General features: G+C 38.2%; 2 protein-coding genes across 9 annotated transcripts in view; both read left to right on the forward strand.

The window, feature by feature from the left end:
• The window catches only part of BDP1 (B double prime 1, subunit of RNA polymerase III transcription initiation factor IIIB), an 81,388-nt gene extending 78,282 nt beyond the window's left edge, over positions 1 to 3,106 (forward strand). For all 6 annotated transcript variants that reach the window (XM_044384132.3, XM_057307061.1, XM_026498821.4 and 3 more), the window contains one exon: positions 423 to 3,106. In XM_044384132.3, the coding sequence (XP_044240067.2) occupies positions 423 to 554 (132 nt within the window). In that variant the 3' untranslated portion in view covers positions 555 to 3,106. The remainder of the gene's footprint in view (positions 1 to 422) is intronic.
• A 7,408-nt stretch (positions 3,107 to 10,514) lies between these two features.
• Positions 10,515 to 13,408, forward strand: part of MCCC2 (methylcrotonyl-CoA carboxylase subunit 2) — a 65,109-nt gene continuing 62,215 nt past the window's right edge. The window contains exon 1 of one of the 3 annotated variants that reach the window (XM_026498819.4): positions 10,515 to 10,813. In XM_026498819.4, the coding sequence (XP_026354604.1) occupies positions 10,685 to 10,813 (129 nt within the window). In that variant the 5' untranslated portion in view covers positions 10,515 to 10,684. Of the gene's footprint in view, positions 11,012 to 13,408 lie in introns of all 3 variants that reach the window. The other 2 variants (XM_057307438.1, XM_057307439.1) reach the window with 2 other exon arrangements.

Genomic DNA, 13,408 nt, shown 5'->3' on the forward strand with positions numbered 1-13,408 from the left:
TTGGGGTACTATTCTGTTTTGTGGGTCTGTGTTCTTATGCAGATTATTAAAATGTTTCATATTAGATTCGATAATGTTATGTCTTTCTGTATTAAAATTTATCATGGAAATTAGGGTAAAATAGTGGATCATGTGTACACTGTAATTAATCTGATCATGCCCACTGTTGTGTGTTTGTTGAGTCCAGTTTTATTATTTTAATTAATGCTTCAGAGGTTATCTTACTCATAAAATTCTTACTATGTTTAGAATTATTTCCCTATCATAACAGCATAGAAGTAAAATTATTGGGTCAAAGAGTCTGAACATATTTAAGCCTCTTAATATTTATCACTATATTGCTTTTCAAAGAGATATCAATTTAGATGACCGCTGCCAATATATAAATGTTATATTGCATACTTATTTTTTAATCTTTTTAGGTTTCTTGTGATCGTCCCTTACCAAAAGAAGAATGTAAAAGTGGCCAAAACCGGGTACCTGAAGAGGAGCCAACCACAGTCTCTGAATATTTCTTTAGTGATATCTTTATTGAGGTAGATGAAACAGAATAAGTCTTTTTTTTTTTTTTTAATTTTTATTTTTAGATCTAGGATTTCCAGAGTCAAATATCAACTAAGCAGTATTTAGAAAAAAGCATCACTGACTGGTTTGGATTGATTTTGAATATTTAATGAGCTTGATTTGAAGCTTTTATAATCAGTGGAAAACATTGCTGAGGTTCCTTTCATTCTGATTGATTCAGCATTTTAGAAATACAAAGCAATTAAGACTGCTTCTGAGACAGAAAAAGCTTCTCTTGTTTACATTTTGACTCTTCCTGTGCTGAACACATATGGACATTTTGGAATGTTGTGGATAAATGTCTCTGTATAAATCACAGTGCCGACGTATTTGGAGGTGGATTGTATTTAGCATTTAGCGAACTTCTTTTGTAAAGGTTTTTTTCTGGGTTTTTTTGTTTTTTGTTTGTTTTGCTGAAGGCCTTTACAGTTGCCTCTAAGTATATGAGAGCATATTGTGAAACTCCACTTTAGTATGGTAAATGTTAAAAACTTTTCTATTATCAGCTATTTGACTGGAAAATAAGTATTTTTCTAATTCATGTTGATGTAACATTAGTCCTAATTGAACAAGTAGTATTTAAACTTATTTATAAAGATGAAACATCAAGAAGTTTATTTATTTTTAAATTTTTTATTTAAAAGAATATTCAGTTTTAATTATTTTCACCACTCAGATTATGGGTAAAGAAGACATTGACAAATTTATGTTTGTCCCTTTTCCCTCTTTAATTTTAAAGATATTTAAAGTTATATCACTAAAAGTATTTGGATAGCATATATGTTTTGAATACATTTTTTTCTCATAGTTTAGTATATTGAATTTGTACTGTGAAGTTTTTGTTTTTCTTATTTTTTGGATGATCTCAGGATTTGTATGGGAAAAAAACCCTTAATTTATGAGGGAGATTTACATACAAAACTCAGTCCCTTTCGCATACACACATAACACTCACACACATTCCTTTTTTTAAAAACTAATTTCTTGATAGTTTTTTTTCCCCCCATTAAATTTTGCTTAAGGAACACTTAGGCCTAAAGCACAGAACATAATTGTGATGTTAAAACAGAAAATAAGATAATAAGACTTCATTTAGTGATTATCATCAGTATTAATTTAAGGGTTACTTTTAACTTTGAAATTTTGTTATTTACGGATGTCATTCCATTACCCACCCAAGCAAATCTTTGGTGGTTCAAATCCAACTTCTCTAAAACAAACTTAATCTTTTATTTGAAAAGCCTCACAGCGGGAGTCAGAAACATTTTCTGCAAAATATTTTCGAATATGCAGGCCATGTGACCTCTGTGGCACCTGTTCAGTTCTGCTGTTTCAGTGTGAAAACAGCCACAGACGAGACTTACGGGATTGACATGGCTGGAATGGGCTTCTAGTTTGACCCCTACATTAGACAGTAATTTTCTTACTTCAGGTGCTGACATTTTATCTATGACATATTTGTCATTGAAGTTATAAGTTGTGCATCACAATTAAAACTGTGTTGATTGCATTACAAAATGATCAGTATTCCAACGGGGAAGATATTTTAATGTCTAGATAATTGTGTTTATATATTGAAAAAAATAGTGGCCAATTTTCAGGTTCATTCATAAAGTAAGATATGGCTCAGCTAGTGTAACAATAATCCTAAAATTGCAATTAGAGCATTTCTTATTCATTGCTTTATAGTGAAATTTACAATTTAACTTTTTTGTCATAAAGGAGGATCTATAAATCTGAGTGGAAATTCTCAATAAGTATGCATTAATTTATTTCATGTGATTAATATGTCACAAAAATCATGATAGTAAATCACATTGCTATTTTAATGCCCTGTTTTTATAAATTTTTTAAAGTCTCATATTCTGAAAGTTCCTTTCATTTAATTAATGTGAGTTTGGATATTAGGTTGCCACAAATAAACTATTATTTTATCCCTTGTGTAATATTTATTTTTTAACTTTGTTAACATGTCTCTTGTTCATCTATAATGAATTTATTTTTTGGAAGATGTAACTTCTTACTATATAAGAAATAATTTTATCTTTGGGCATTCACTGCGTAAGAGAATCAAGTCGCCAAGCTAAATTGTCCTACTATTATATCCTTAAAACTAATCTGGAAAAATAAGAAACTTAATCATTGTATTTACCTTACAAGGTGGAAAGAATTAGTCACACCCTTTGTTTATATTCATGTAAAGATGATGTTGTGAAGAATTATTTTATAAATCTTCAAGGAGGTATGAATAATGGTGTTTGTTTTCTTGACTTTTCCTCCTGAATACTTACGACTTAGCAAGTGGTCAGTGTGATGGTTTTAAAAGCCTAATTGTTGGTAAATGATTGAGGCACAGTTAAAAATATGAATATCCACTGTTTACCACCATGTTATTCGAAATAGAAGTGACCATGTATACTCTCTTGCTTGAAGGAGTTTTTGACAAAAAAGCAATATCTGTCATTTGTGAATTTTCTTGTTCTAAAGAAAGCAGTTATGTTCTATAGATATAAATTATGTAAATAAAAGTTATTTTATACTATTTCTGTTGTGTTTTTTTCTTTTTAAATGGCTTAACGATATTATTGCTTAACCAAAACTTGTCAGTTTTTCACCTACAGCGTAAACTTCCTTCCTTGTATAAAAATATAACTGGAAGAACTAATCTTTTGTCTTATATACATGCTGTGAAAGATATTTTTTTGATCTTGTAAGAATAAAGAATACACTTCCCCCCTCCCTCCCATTTAGGACACGTGAAGAGTTGCTTTCTTGTTCATTTATTCCTTATATAATGAATTTTTAGGTATGAGAACTCAATCTCTTTAACTCTTTTTTTCTTCCTACTTTGTTTTCTCTGTAGAGAAAGACAAATGGGAAACTTTAGTCCTGGGCATCATATAATCCTGGACTTCTGAAGTCCAGGACAGAATTTTTATCTTGAATTTGGTCATATCATCAAAGAAATAGAATAAAAGCCTAAAGAAATTGATATTTTTACTGTAATGATGTTACAGAGTCTTAAGAAATTATATCACCCAATATCCTACCTATGAGAATCCTACCTCTGAGAATTTCTCTTTGGTTTCAGTGCCAGGAATAATTGGGCTTCTGTTCAACTGGTCTGATTTTTTTTTTTTTTTAAATATGGGCTGTGTGAATCCTTGTATTTTCTTTTTCAATGCAAAGCTAAATTTAGGGTCAACCTATAGCGAGATAAAATACTTAACATCACATGAGTTATGTACTAAACTCATTCTGACTTTGGTTTTTTTACCCTCATGTCTACCCCCACCCTGATTTTTAAAAGCTCTCACTTTTTTAAAACAACAGGCTACCATTTATTATGCTAGATACAGTACTAACCTTTTAGTATGCATTATTTCATATTTTTATAAATTATTGTAGCTTAAAAAGTCAAGTAGTGCTACATTTCAAATAAGCTGTTTCTTCTGTTATTACCTATTTTTAAATATGGTTTTCTGTTATTTACAGAATTTACAATGTTAGACATTGTTAATTGACTTTCTGTTATGGTACTTAAGAATTTTAGCTCTCTCGGAATTTTAGCTCTCTCGGGGTGACTGGGTAGTTCAGTCAGTTAAGCGTCTGTCTGCCTTTGGCTCAGGTCATGATCCCAGGGTGCTGGGATCAAGCCCCGGCTTGGCCTTCCTGCCCAGCGGGGAGCCTGCTTCTCCTCCTCCCTTTGCCTGCTGCTCCCCCTACTTGTGCTCTCTATCAAGTAAATAAATAAAATCTTTTTTAAAAAATTCAACTTTCTTAAAACTCTCCTCCTTGCTTCTCCTCTTAATATGTTAATCATAGGGGTTAGTCCATATTTAGTATTGTTATTGTATTAATTATAATTATTCAGTGCTGTACCACTTTATGTACTAAGGTGACCTGGTAAGAGCTTTTGTTTTTCTTGGAGTTAATTGCTTCACTTTTTCATTTGCTTTGGGTTTTGTTTTTGAACCTGTGACTTAACTTTCCACACCCTCCAGCAAGTGTGTGAAATGCCTCTGCATATAATTTTCCACATGGTCAAACCATCAGATAAACTTTTTTTTTTTTCCTGGAAAACTTTCTGGAAATAAAGAGCTCTTTCTTCCTGTTGTAAACTGGAATAGGGGCTTTACAGATCTCTACGTGCAGTACAGCTGTCATCGTGAGACTTCCCTCGGCCATTACTCTGTGAACTTCCTACCTCTCTTTCCTGGTTTAGATTCTGTTTCCTGAGCCCATGCCGTTGTCTTTCTTGACTTGTTTTGGAAGGCACATCTTCCACTGTTTACTGCAAAAGGGTACATGGGTGATAACATTATTTAAAACTTTATGTGTCTGAAATTTCTTCGTTCTACTCTAGGGCTACGAATAGAATTCCTGAATAATTTGAAAATAATTTTTACATCATTTTGAAGGCAGGTTCCATGTCTTCCAGTTTTCAGTGTTTAAAACTTTGGTGCATTCTGATTCCCTATCCTTTGAATGTGGCTTGTCAATTTATACAGGTTTTTGACCTGGCATTCTGCACAATGAGCTTTGGTGTAAGCCTGCCTTCCTTTTCTGCCCTACATTCATGCTGCTGGACATTTAAAGGACCTTTGTAATAGGGGAAGTCATTTACTTCCCTTCTGGGAAATGTTCTTGAATTACTGTTTTGATAATTTTGTCCCATTTTTACTGTTCTCATATCTGCAATTTCTATTAATCTTTTTTTTTTTTTACCACTTTTATTGGTTCCCTAATTTATCTTTACTGCTTTCTATTTTTTCCTCCCTTCCTCAGTCTCTTTCTTTCCTTCATTTTTGTTGTTTTGTTTCTGTTTTGGGGAGGGGGAGATTTTCTCAATATTGACTTCTGGAGAAAAATTTAAGCATCTATTTCTTTTTAGAAGCGACTTTGTTAGTCACAAAATTCGTAGAGAGAAGGCCAAGACAGTCCTGATGCTTCTAACAGATTTATAGAATCAAATCACAGGTAAAACCATCACCCTTGACTTTGTTCATAATTTTGAGTCAACTCTGTTTTCTTTAGTTAATGTTTTTAAGGCATAGTTTGCATTTAATAAAGTAAATAGATCTTACGTATCCAGTTTGAGTTCTGACGATACATACGCCTCTGTAACTACCCCACAAAACATTTCCATCACCCTAAGAAGTTCCCTTAAGCCCCTTCCCCTCTCTCATCTACAAAGAGTAGTTTAGCCTGTTCTTAAACTTTGTGGAATCACATACCATGGTTTTTTTTGTTTTTGTATTTGGTTATTTTTGCTCAATATGTTTCTGGGATTCATCCCTGTTAGTAGTTGTTTGCCTTTGTTGCTGAGTTGTATTCCATTTTATGAGTATACCACATTATATGAATACACCCTTATTTTCTGTCCATTTTCCTACAGGACTGTTTGCAAATTTTGGCTGTTTTCAATAAAGCTATGTAGCTATGTAGACATGTTTTGATTTCTCTTGTGTAAATACATAGCAATATCACCTCATTTGTTAAATAAGCTTTTAAGTACTTTTTTTTTTTTTTTTTTTAGATTTTAAGTAATCTCCATACCCAACATGGGGCTCAAACTCACAACCCCAAGTTCAAGAGTTGCATGCTCTACCCACTGAGCCACAAAGGCGCCCCAGTACTTGGTGTTCTTTGATACCATTAGAAATGGTTTTTAAAATGTTTTATTTTCTAATTGTTTATTGCTGAAATACTCAGACAACTGATTTTTGTATTACAATTAAGATTTTAACAATGGCATTTTCTATAACATCCATTCATAGTCTAGTCTTAACTTGTCTTTTTTTTAAAAGATTTTATTTACTTATTTGACAGAGAGAGAGACAGCCAGCGAGAGAGGGAACACAAGCAGGGGGAGTGGGAGAGGAAGAAGCAGGCTCCCATCAGAGCAAGGAGCCCGATGTGGGGCTCGATCCCAGGAGATCACGCCCTGAGCTGAAGGCAGATGCTTAATAACTTGAGACCACCCAGGCGCCCCTTAAGTTTGTTTTTTTTTTTAAGACTTTATTTATTTGAGAGAGTATGGGAGAGAGCAGGGGGAAGGGTAGATGGAGAGGGGGAAGCAGACTCCCCAGTGAGCAGGGAGCCCGATGTGGGGGCTTGATCCCAGGACCCTGAGACCATGACTGACTGAGCCACCCGGGTGCCCAGTCATGGTTCCAAACCAAGTTTTAGAGCTATTAAAGCAAGCCTTTCAATATCGAATGGTAAATGACCACAGCAAACAGACTCAGAAACTCAATTATAATGATAAGAAACACAAGGTAAGTATACTACTCAAATTTTAAATAAGTATAACATTAAGTATGAACTTAAATTGTTTAAAGATTTTATTTATTTGAGAGAGAAATCACCAAAAAGAGAGCATACAAGCAGGGGGAGGGGCCGAGGGAGAGGGAGAAGACGACTCCCCACCGAGCAGGGAGCCTGACACAGGGCTCGATTCTAGGATCCTAGGACTCCAAGATCATGATCCAAGGCAGAAGCCCAACTGACTGAGACACCCAGGTGCCCCAAGTATGAACTTAAATTTAATGCCAACCAGGAAATAATTGCTAACCTCCCATTTACCTAATAAATTAAGCGGCTAGCAGAGTTTCTAGTCTCCTTATAACATCTGTTTTCCCATCCTAATAATTTCTCATTAAATGGCTACAAAGCTTGTAATCTCTAGCTTTGATTACAGTTTCTAGCCAAGGTTTAAACTGGAAATGAGGCTTAACATTTTATTTCCACATTTCCTTCCCTTTTACAGATTTTTAAAATTCTTGACCTCATATTTTTATTTCCAAAAGCTTAAATTTTTTTTCATAATCCCGTTCTTGTTTCATGAATGCAATGTTTTTTCATTTCTCTAACGATGTTACAGTTTCTTCTCCTTGTGCTGCTGATTTCTTCTGAGGTTTTCTTGCTTTTGTTTTCTTGGTTGTGGTGGGGTCTTTTTTTCATTTTGAAAACTTTCCTCAAATGCCTGCTGATCCTTGGTTATCCATGCATCTGTTAGAGAAAGTTTCTAAAAAGTTGATTGGGAACTTCTACAAGCTTACTGAAATGTAGATAGGATATGTCAATTTGTAGGTTACACTGTAGGTGCATTATTGTCCAAGGAACTTTTCCACTGGGAAACCTCAAATATCCTTTCTGTGAAGTGGTAAGGTTTCTCTAGATTCCTCCCTACATAAAACCTGGTAGCCAGCATTTTAGAATTTGGAGGAAAAAGGGAGTTGGGGAATGGAGCTTTCTTGAATTTGCCTCCAGACTTTCAGTTAATCTTGTTGGTTTCTGTCTGGCACTTCACTCTTGCCTAGTGTCATTGTATTTGGAACATCTGAGGTTCAGTTTCTTCAGATAATATATATCTCCTATCTCCTGGGCAAAGCGGGAGTGGAAACCTAGGGTTCCGGGGCACCTGGCTGGCTCAGTGGGTAAGGGTCTGTCTTTGGCTCAGGTCATGATCCTGGGGTCCTGGGATCAAGTCCTGTGCTGGTCTTGCTCAGCGGGGAGTCTGCTTGTCCCTCTTCCCCCTGCCATTTCCCCCCTGCTCATGCTCACACACACTCTCTCTCTCAAATAAATAAATAAATAAAATCTTAAAAAAAAAAGGGAACCTAGGGTTTTAACGACTGCTTATACAGATTTTCAAGTAGTTTCACTGTTTCTTGGTCTCTACCACCTCTCCTCACACCCGCCCACACCTTCCTCTGTTGCCAGTACCATCAATTCCTGAGCCTTGCAGGGATTTCTGGGAGGCAAATTGACTTGTTACTCGTTTTTATCTTCCACTGCAAGCACTTAGAGTTCAGCTTCCTTTTTCCCACTAAATTTATTATTCCTATTTTTGCCTACTGTCTTCATATATCTCCTACTTTATTATTATTATTTTTTAGAGAGACAGAGTGCACACGCGAGGGGAGGGGTGCAGAGAGAGAAGGAGGTAGAATCCAAAGCAGGCTCCACACCCAGTGCAGCCTGTCGTGGGGCTTGATCTTACCACCCTGAGGTCATGACCTGAGCTAAAATCAAGAGTCGGTCCGTGGCTTAACTGACTGAGCCGTCCAGGTACCCCGTATCTCCTACTTTAGTTGAAGGTGGGATATGAATTCTTTTTTGTGTTCCTTTGTTGCCTTGGAGTCATTTATGAAAGAAAGAAGTAAAAACATCTTTATTTCCATCACGAGAGTTGAAATATTGTACTCCCTAAAGTAAAAAGTAAACTGAACACTGTGAACAAATGTATACCAAGAAACTGGATAACTGGATGAAACGGACAAATTCTTACAAACACAAAACCCAATAAGAGTACATCACAAAGAAACAGAAAACTTGAATAGATCTATAGTAAGAAGACTGCATCAGTAATTAAAAAAAAAAGCCTAAACTAAAACAAAACTAAAACCTCCAGACAAAGAAAAGCACTGGACTTTATGGCTTCACTGGTAAATTCTACCAAACATTTAAAGAACTAATACCAATCCTCCTCAAACTTTTACAAAAAATTGATAACACTTTCTGACCCATTCTGAGGCCATCATAATCCTGATACCAAAGCCAGACAAAGATAGAAGAACCTTACAGACCAATATCCCTTATGCATGTTGATGCAAAAATTCTTAATAAAATACTGGTGAAATGAATTCAGCAGCATATTAAATGCTGAATGATGACTGAAATATACCACATTAACGGAATAAAGAAGAAAAAAGGCACACATGATTGTTTCAATTAACGCAGAAAAAGCATTTGACAAAATTCAACACTCTCTCATGATAAAAACAATCAACTAACTAGGAATAGAAGAAAACTACCTTAACATCATAGAGGCCACATGTGAAAAATGCACAGCAAACATCATACTCAGTGATGGACGACTGAAAGCGTTTCCTTTGAAGATCAGGAACAAGGCAAGAATGTTCACTTTTGTCACTGCTATTCAACATAGTACTGGAAGTCCTAGCCAAAGCAATGAGGCAAGAACGAGAAATAAAAGGTATCCAAACTGGAAGGAAAGAAGTAAAATTATCATTTTGCAGATGATGAATATGCAGAAAACCCTAAAGATCCTCCCCCCACAAAAACTGTTAGAACTAATAAATGAATTCAACAAAGTAGGATACAAAGTCAACACACAAAAATCAGTTGCACTTTTATACACTAATAATGAACAAGATGAAAAGGAAAGACGATTCCATGTATAATAGTATTAAAAAGAATAAAATACAAAAAGAATAAAATAGGAATTAACCAAGGAGGTGTAAGACGTGCACAATGAAAACTACAAAATATTGCTAAAATAAATTTAAAAAGACACAAATACATGGGAACACATACCATGTCCATGGATTGTAAAACTTAATACCATTAAGGTGTCAATACTATGCAAAGGTGAGCAAACCTCAATGACTTTTTTTTTTCCAGAAAGAGAAAAACCCATACTACAAATAATACGGAATTTCAAGAAACTGGCCCTAAATAGCCAAAAACAAAAACAAAACGAAACAAAAAAAAGAAGACAAAGCTGGAAGACTCACGAAATTTTAAGACCCAGGGCCAGAAAAGCAATGGACATAGGAGACACTGAAGTATTTGTTGAATGAATAAATATGTATCTCCTCTAACGAGTTTTGTTTCTTAGGACAGCTGTATGCCTGTTCAGTTTCCAGCTCTCATATAAAGATGCGATTTTTCATGGCCCAGTCCCTTTCTATTAAGAGGGGAAGAAGAAAACAGCATGCAGAAAATAAACTGAAAAGGATCCCAGACGAACCGAACCTTATCGGGCCAGAGCGGAGGGGCGGCAACCCAGGTGGCTCCGCCTCCGGACCGCGGAGCTCCCGGGCTCGCGATGCGACAGGACCTCGCGGGGCTGCTCCCCTGCCCTTATTGGCTGAATTCAGGGGCGTGGTGCGCAGCGAAGACCTATTACGGCCGGGGAGCGCAGACACGTGCCACGGCTGGTCTGAGAATCTGGGAGGTTTCAGGCGGCTTGCGGCCGCCAGGAGAGTGGAGCGGTGCCCCGAATCCGGGAAGCCGGACCGGCAAGAACCAACTCCGAGCGTGCCCGGCCCCCTCTCTGGTGCTCGTCCCTCGCTGCCTGCCGGCTGTCATGTGGGCTGCCCTGAGGTTGGCCCTGCGGCCGTGCGCCCGCGCCTTTGTCCCCGGGCCGCGCGCTTACCACGGGGACTCAGTGGCCACGCTGGGCACCCAGCCAGACTCGGGCTCTGCCATCTACCAGGTAGGCTGGGTGAGCGCCTCGGCGGCCCGGGCCTAGAATCCCCTGACTGAGCCTTTGATTCCTCTTCCACCTGTCCTCCAGTGCCGGCCGGACTAGGAAGCAGGTGGAGGGTGGGCACACTTGAACAGCTTTGTGTTCTCTGGAACCCCCAGTCCTGATTCTGGGACTCAGTGGAGGTCGTGAAGTTTGCAAAAGAAGGTAATTGCAAATCAAATACATCTTACTTCACTTTTAGCTCTGGCCCTGGCCCTGTGCTTTGTGTCTTTGAAATCAGTGGTTCCCAAAACCTGACTTAGCATTGTCAGCTGAGGAACTTGTTCAGTATACAGCTGCTTTAAGCCCCACCCTGGACCGTTGGGGTCTCTGGGGTGGGGTCTTGGTGTTTGCATTGCTAATAAAATCCTCAGGACTTGGCGGTGGCCAGCTTTGTGAACCGCTGGCCTAGCACAGATAACCCTGGGTTGTGCTTAACAGACTTTAGTTGAATAATTGTTAATTGAACATACTTATCGCACGCTATCTTTGAATGGCCTTTTTTTTGGAATCCGGAGGTATAGTAAGGTCAAAAAAACAGCTTGTGAAGTATCAGAGCTGGAAAATTTCACCCTGTTCCATGGTTTCTGAGCTTATACAGATAACATTCAAACTGTACAGATAACTTTCAGAAAAGGCATTTTATTATTTATTTATTTATTTATTTTTAAAGATTTTATTTATTTATTTGACGGAGAGAGAAACAGCCAGCGAGAGAGGGAACACAAGCAAGGGGAGCGGGAGAGGAAGAAGCAGGCTCCCAGCAGAGGATCCTGATACGGGGCTTGATCCCAGAGCACCGGGATCATGCCCTGAGCCAAAGGCAGACGCTTAATGACTGAGCCACCCAGCGCCCCAGGAAAGACATGTTAAACAATTTCCTTAAATTGAAAGAAAATAAGCAGGCTGAGTCAGAATCAATATCCAATATGAGTCTTCCAAGAGTTTAGATTTTCTGGGGTCAGGAGAGAATGTTTAATTCAGAAATATTAAGTGGTTTCTGTGGTCTAGGCAATATTTTAGGTATTTGGTATAGGTGTGTAGGAATGGAATCATAATTTTGTGGGGAAGATGGACAAGAAAGTGTGTAACTGGTGCATTGTGATAAATGGTGTCTAAAGCTTGAAAAGGTAGTTACAGAAAGCTGCAGAGAGGAAGCAATGAGTGAGTCGGATCTTGATCGATGGGTGAGAGCTGGCCAGGTTCAGGGCTGAGAAGGAGAGGCAAGACTATACAAACTAAGGAAGTTATGAGAACATAGATAACCAAGTTATGAAAGCATAGAGTGGATGTGAGAACTTTGAAGTCATGATTAGGGTATGGAATTCATGGAGTAGATGAGATTAAACAGTGGAGAGCCTTGCATGCAGAAGCCACATTCAGATTTCATTTTGCAGGCTGCCTGCTAAGATACCTAGAGAAGTAGCGAGGTCCTGTGGACGTGGTGAAATCATCATCAGCGTGGTGGCCATACAGAGGATAGATTTCCTCCCATTTGGAATATGGCTTCTTGGCCAGGTGTTCTGGTTGCTGTAGGCCTTTGACTATTTTCTGGAGCTTCCATAAGGTTATTTTAGCCAGTTTTTGGTCGTTTTGGGATGTCTCTGTGGGGGAGTGAGGGCCTAGAGCTTCCTGGTCTGCCCTTTCTTTTGGCTTTCGGTTCGGGCCTATGTTTTTGATGGTGGCTTTTAGCTAGGGGTTAGGGACTGTGGGCCTGGGCATATAACTCCTTTCTCTGTGTCAGGTGTTCAGCGTTTTGGTCCAGTCTGTGCACTAGTGATTAGGGAAGTAGTTGCGGTAGGATGGAAAAGTTACAGGTCTAGTATTTCACATGTGTTAAAAACTAAAAACATATTTCCACGGAGAGAAAAAAAAAAAAAGAAAGTGTTAACAGTGGCCCTAATGAGTGGGTGTAAGAGCAAGGGTCTGGAGCTAGTGTACCTTGGTTTAAATCCTAGCTCTACTACTTGTTAGCTGAGTAATTAGGGGCTAGTTACTTAACCTCTCTGTGCCTCAGTTACCTCCGCTGTATAGTGGCTTTAATAACTGTGCATATGTCATAGAGTCATCGGGACAGTTAGTGACCGCTTATAACATGGCCTGGGATATAATAAGCCCTCAAGAAATATTAGCTCTTGCAACTTTTCCTTCTCTCCACATCGTCATCTCAGGATCTGTTTAGCCAGCTTTTGCTTCAGTAATGCTGTATAGCAGACAGTCCCGATATCTCTGTGTGCAAAAGAACAAATATTTTTTTTTGCTCTGGGATCTGTGGGTTGGTCGTGGCGGTTCTTGCCTAGGCAATGTGTCAGATTCAGGTCTGCAGTTTCTTTATTCCAGAATCCAGACTGAAGGGACAGTGGCTACTGAGAGATGCTCCTCTCGTGGGGGAAGGCTGGGGCTCAGGAGGAGCGTATGGAAACACGGTCCCTCTTAGCTCCTCTGCTTGCAGTTGATACGCTATCACTTTTGCCCACATTCCGCTGGTCAAAGCAAGTAAAATGAGCAGATTCATGGAGTGTAGGTGGGGAACTATAATCTGACATTGAATCTTGGCAAGGG

Source organism: Ursus arctos, unplaced genomic scaffold (genome assembly GCF_023065955.2).
Source record: "Ursus arctos isolate Adak ecotype North America unplaced genomic scaffold, UrsArc2.0 scaffold_5, whole genome shotgun sequence".
Taxonomy (NCBI): Eukaryota; Metazoa; Chordata; class Mammalia; order Carnivora; family Ursidae; genus Ursus; species Ursus arctos.